We start from the raw sequence: 5,604 nt of genomic DNA on the forward strand, positions 1-5,604 counted from the left end.
TATACGTTGGGTTAATAAAATATCATCTCTATTTTTGAAATATTTTTCAAAACTATGACAACCTTATAGATTTCTAATATAAATATAAGTGACATGCAAGACCACCACATATTCACAAAGTTACATTTAATCTATCTTTATTTTAAAAATTTGTTGGAAGTTCATCAAAGAGAAAATCTCCATTATGATTTTTCATGAGGTACATTTCTTTCAAATTAATTTTCTTAACTTTTAAGGACTTATTCTAATATTTATATATCAATTTACATGAAATAATAAAATTACAAGCATTATTTTTAATTAATTACGTAGCAATAATAATTCACGTGCAGGTAAACATGAAGATGATCTCTAAAGCAATTATTTTTTCATTATTAATACTGATGATCCTACCAAGCATAACTTGCTCCCAACAACAAATGTCTCGAAAAATTATCCACTCTGCAAAATATGTGTCTGAAAAGTTTGAAGTAGGACCCGGAGAAGTTGCAAATAGAGCATTGGTTGATATTGAGTTTCCAAATGGCCATATAGGAGTCAAAAGCTTTGATGTTGATTTAATTGATGAACAAGGGAATTCTATTCCATTGTATGAAACATACTTTCATCATTGGTTTGCTGTAAAATATATTGTAGCTAAGGGAAAGAATATGTCAGATGACCCTAATGATCATACCGGGGGTCCCGTTTACAAAAGAAATGATGGAACATGCAACGGAGGTATTCTTCCACTTTACTGGGGTTTAGGAAGTGAATCACGAGGAACAATTTCAAATCTTCCACATCCTTTTGCTGTTGAACTAGGTAACCCTGCGAATATTACAGAAGGATGGGAAGAGAGATGGTTATTTAGTCTCATGGTTATTGATACGCGTGGTACAAAAGATAGAAAAAGTTGCACTGAGTGTAGGTGTGACCAATTCAATCTTCCAGAGAATTTTTATAATGTGACGCCTGACATACATGGAAAACCATTATCCCCTGAGTATAAAGGAGGAGTCTTTTGTTGCCAAAATGGATTTCAATGCAAATTGGAAGAGGGTTTTCAAGCACCAAGGAGAAAGCTTGCTCTAAGATACAAAATAACATGGGTGGATTGGGACCAAGATCATATTCCTGTTAGATTTTATGTACTTGATTCTACCGATCGAGTCAGAACAAATGGTTCTGAAACAATCCATGATTGTCTGGTAAACAAGTTACTTAAATTATATTTTTCAATTTCTTGATCAATTAAATAAAATAAAGATAAAGATATAATTCAAAATATTGATATATGTACCTTAGAAGAGGGTTCGTGGAAACTCTAGTTACTAACATAACATTTACTAACAATTTACATTTCCATGTAAAAGTAAAATAAAATAAATTCTAAAACCTTATAATAACATATATTTTTAATCAATTTGCACGTTATAAATAATTGATTGATAAATATATTTTGTAATTTTTACAGGCAGAATATACTATTCCAGAAAACAATATTAATGACCCTTTTCATGTTCAAAAAGCAAACATCCCTATAGAAAAAGGTGGTTATCTTATTTATGGCACTGCTCATATGCATACAGGTGTTGTTAATGCAACACTATACGGACAGGTAGGTAGAGTTTATTTTTAATTTGATAAATTTTGTTGAACATGATTATATTTGATTAATTTAGTTTTTAATTGGTGATAAATATGCTTGGTTCTATATATCGTTAAATTAATTGTGTAATAATGTATTTTTTAATCTTTAATATTTATTAACTTACATTTTTTTGGATCCATTTATTAGGATGGAAGAACATTGTGCACATCAACACCAAGATACGGAACTGGAACGAAAGCGGGAAATGAGAAAGGTTATGTTATTGAAATGTCTGTATGTTATCCTAAAGAAGGTTCGATCAAGATTAAGGATGGTGAAATTGTGACAGTAGAATCTAGATATAAAAATGAATTTATCACTGGAGCTATGGGACATATGTACTTCTATTTGGCTGATCGATTACCCCACACAACATAGACATCAAACTCTTATGATTTTTACTTATTTTATGTAGAGTTTCATTCTTATATACATGATATTTACCATTTCTCGTTGATAATGACAAGTACCACATTCAATATTTTTTTATTTCTAAGCAATTTGTATTGATAAGTGTATAATGAATATTTTGACCATTATATTTTTAAATTTATATTTGGTGAATTAACTATTAGAGGTCTCATCCACTCAACATACTAAAATCACAAAAATGTTAAGATGAGATGGTATCAGTGTCTTTAAAATTAAATAGTAACCTCCCATTTAAATTTGAGTATTGAAACAAAAACATATCAATATCTATATAGTTATACCGACTCAATAGATTAGTATTTGCAATTAGGTGCGGTAGTTACTAGTTAGAAAAATACTAAATTATAAAAAATTTATGTTGCCAAATCTCTCTCTCTCTCTCTCTCTCTCTCTCCTCTCTCTCTCTCTCTCTCCTCTCTCTCCTCTCTCTCTCTCTCCTCTCTCTCTCTCTCTCTCTCTCTCTCTCCTCTCTCTCTCTCTCTCTCTCGCTCTCGCTCTCTCTCTCTCTCTCTCTCTCTCTCTCTCTCTCTCTCTCCTCTCTCTCTCTCTCTCTCTCATTTATAGGTGAAATAGAAGATAAGATTGTAGATGGAAATTGAACTAATACTGTGGGTACTCATAATAAGTACTCACAAAGGACAAGATCAAATTGATCCCGCAAAATAGGTAGTGTTAGAAATAATTATATATGCATTGATCATGTAACAAAATTTGGAACTAATAAAGTATTATATTTTATTATCATATTTATTGTTTAGTTTAAAAGTTAAATTTGATAAGTCTTTGATTAAAATTATAGACTTGTTATCATGATAAAGATTATAATAATGAGAACAAGTCTTTTTTTTAAATCTAAACTATTCTTGATTGTAGAATTATCGTGAATACGACATCAATAACTAAAATAGATCAATATATATGTGATGATCTTTATTGGATAAAGATCAATAGCTCTCATTTATTAATTTGCATATATAGATAATGCATGTGTTGATATCATCATTTATTAATTTTCTAATGGTTAATATTACTTTAATCTGTCAATAGGATATTCTCAAAAAGAAATATAATAATTTTCACATGAGATTATCATAGTAAATTAAAAAACTATTTATTGTATTTTGATTGTAGACACTTCCATGAAACAACAACTATACTAATCTCCATCAAAACAAACACTCTCCAACCATTCATCCCTCCATTAACACAACCTTGTTCAAACCCCTCACAAACTTGCAATTGTCGGAACTTTTTTCTAGTCATCACGCACGACCGTTAAACACCACACGCGACTCACTTTGCCGTCAACATACAACAATAGTAAATCCGCCGAAACCATCCCACACGACCTCCCCTCTCTTTTCACGAACGCACAATCGCCACCTTCCATCTCAGCCTCCATTATACACTACCACCAACTTTTGAGAACCTTACCACTCTCCTCACCGTGTAACTTTTCTTTTCTATCGCTATTTCTTCTAAGCTTTTCATTAAATAGCATTTTTATTTTGTTTAAAGGATTATTTTAGTTGGATGCATATTGTATTTGCTTTTATATATATTATTTTTTCTATTTAGTTTTTGATATATACTGTTTTATATATATTGATATACCTATTGCTTGATTTATATATAGGTTCTTTTAGTTTTATTTCAAATTTGGTATATACATATTATTTGTTTTTATATATAGGTTTTTGATATATTAGTTGTATCGCAATTTTTATATATACATATTGTTACATATATTGCTAGTGTGGTTTTATTTATCCGAGCTTCATATGTATTTTTGTAATGTTGAAATGGTATTTTAAATACAAATTTATGTTCATGTGTTTTGATTTTACTCTCTAATTGTGATTTTGGAGTCAAAATTTAATTTAGCTTTCAAAAATCATTTGGATGCATAAACTTTGTTGATCGGTTTTTATAGACTGATTTATACATGAATTTACTTTAATTTAGTTTAACATAATGCTAAATTCAATTTGTTTTAGATTTCGGTCGGTTTCCAATCCCTTGACTTTCTCTTGGGTCTTCTTACTATGAGATCTTTTATTTACATATATTTGTTTAATGGTCTTGTATCTTAATCACCTCTATTTGGATTACTTTATTATCTTAGTTAACTTTTAACTCAAGATTAAAATCAATCGCTTTCAAAAACAACAAAATAATAAGCACTTGATCCAACATCGAGTAATTTTCTCAAATCAAATTATTTCCACTATCCCAACTTCTCAATTATTTTCAATAAGCAAAACCCTTGGCCAAACGTCAAGTGAGCTTTTCAAAACCTTGGCCCAATGCCAGATGATTCTTTCTCAAACCCGATTAAAATCGATTCGATGCAATTCAAACCTTTTCTCATAACATTAAAAATCTTTTCTGAACAAACACAAAAGAAGAGGATCCTTGGAGTCTCGCATCCTTGAGTCCTCGATTGATCGGTCCCGAGGATATGTTTCGGGATAGCCATTGGTTCATCCTTTCGCTTCTAAAACACTTGACATAAACTTGGACAAAAAGTGGTGGACCGTTATAGTCTAGCACTTTGGTAGAACCTTTGAACAATTAACTTCGAGGCACACGTCTCATTCTTGCTGAAAGTTTGTTGTCTATCAAACGCATTTCGTAAATACTTTGAATGAAAAAAGGATCGTTGGAATCTAGCATTCTAGTAATACCTCGAATAATTGGTCCCAAGGCTCACGTCTCGTTCTCATCAAACATTCATCATTCACTTAAAAATACTTAACACATCCAACTCTTTTTTCTCGCCCCCGTGCAATCAACAATTATTTTTTTCAAAAGAACATTGTTTAATCATTTCTAATGTGTATACAAACTAGCGCTTAAGTCTCCCCCACGAGCATGCAAGCCAACGTTTAACTGTTAGAATGCGACATAAACATCCGTTCATTAAAATCAATCAACCAACACTCATTTTCTACCAAGAACTATGTAGCTTTGTGTTTTCCACCGCACTTGAAGATACGTAGAATCAAGACTCACGTCTCGTCAATAAACTTGAGACTCACTCCATACTAAAATCTCTCAAGTTTAGTGATAATACAGATGAACCCGCTTATACAAGGAAACATAAAGTTTAAGGTTGACTTCCAACCAATCAATAAACTATGGAGTGAAGCAGCGAGTCTTCCTTCCAAATGGAGGATTGAAGAAGTTAGTCTCCTTTCAACGAGAATCTTGGAGCGGGTAGTCTTCAAGCTTCTAAACAAACTTTGGGAGCTTTTAACGCCAAGCTTAGGTTACAAACCTTAAACCTTGGCTTTACGATATGCTAACCAATAACCTGGGAGATTTTAATATCGGGATAATCTCGAACCTTATCAAGCTTTTAATATCGAGCTAAGCTTTAACCTTAAACCTTGGTTTTACCATAGCCTAACCAAGAATCTATGAAAGTTTTTATCACAGGATGAGCCTTCGAATCTAAACAAGGGTTTGATCACACAATCCCCAAACCAAAGGTTTTGACGGGTTTAGCTTCTAACCTAAACAATCCCTAATATGAT

At 31.6% G+C, this 5,604-nt stretch overlaps 1 protein-coding gene across 1 annotated transcript; it reads left to right on the plus strand.

The window, feature by feature from the left end:
* The first annotated feature begins 338 nt into the window (after positions 1 to 338).
* LOC127098495 (uncharacterized) lies at positions 339 to 2,011 on the plus strand. Its single transcript, XM_051037103.1, has 3 exons — positions 339 to 1,190; positions 1,457 to 1,600; positions 1,781 to 2,011. Exons 1-3 carry the CDS (start codon positions 339 to 341, stop codon positions 2,009 to 2,011), a joined length of 1,227 nt encoding a protein of 408 aa, XP_050893060.1.
* Positions 2,012 to 5,604: the final 3,593 nt, after the last annotated feature.

The sequence above is a fragment of the Lathyrus oleraceus genome, chromosome 6 (assembly GCF_024323335.1).
Source record: "Lathyrus oleraceus cultivar Zhongwan6 chromosome 6, CAAS_Psat_ZW6_1.0, whole genome shotgun sequence".
NCBI classification, from domain to species: domain Eukaryota; kingdom Viridiplantae; phylum Streptophyta; class Magnoliopsida; order Fabales; family Fabaceae; genus Lathyrus; species Lathyrus oleraceus.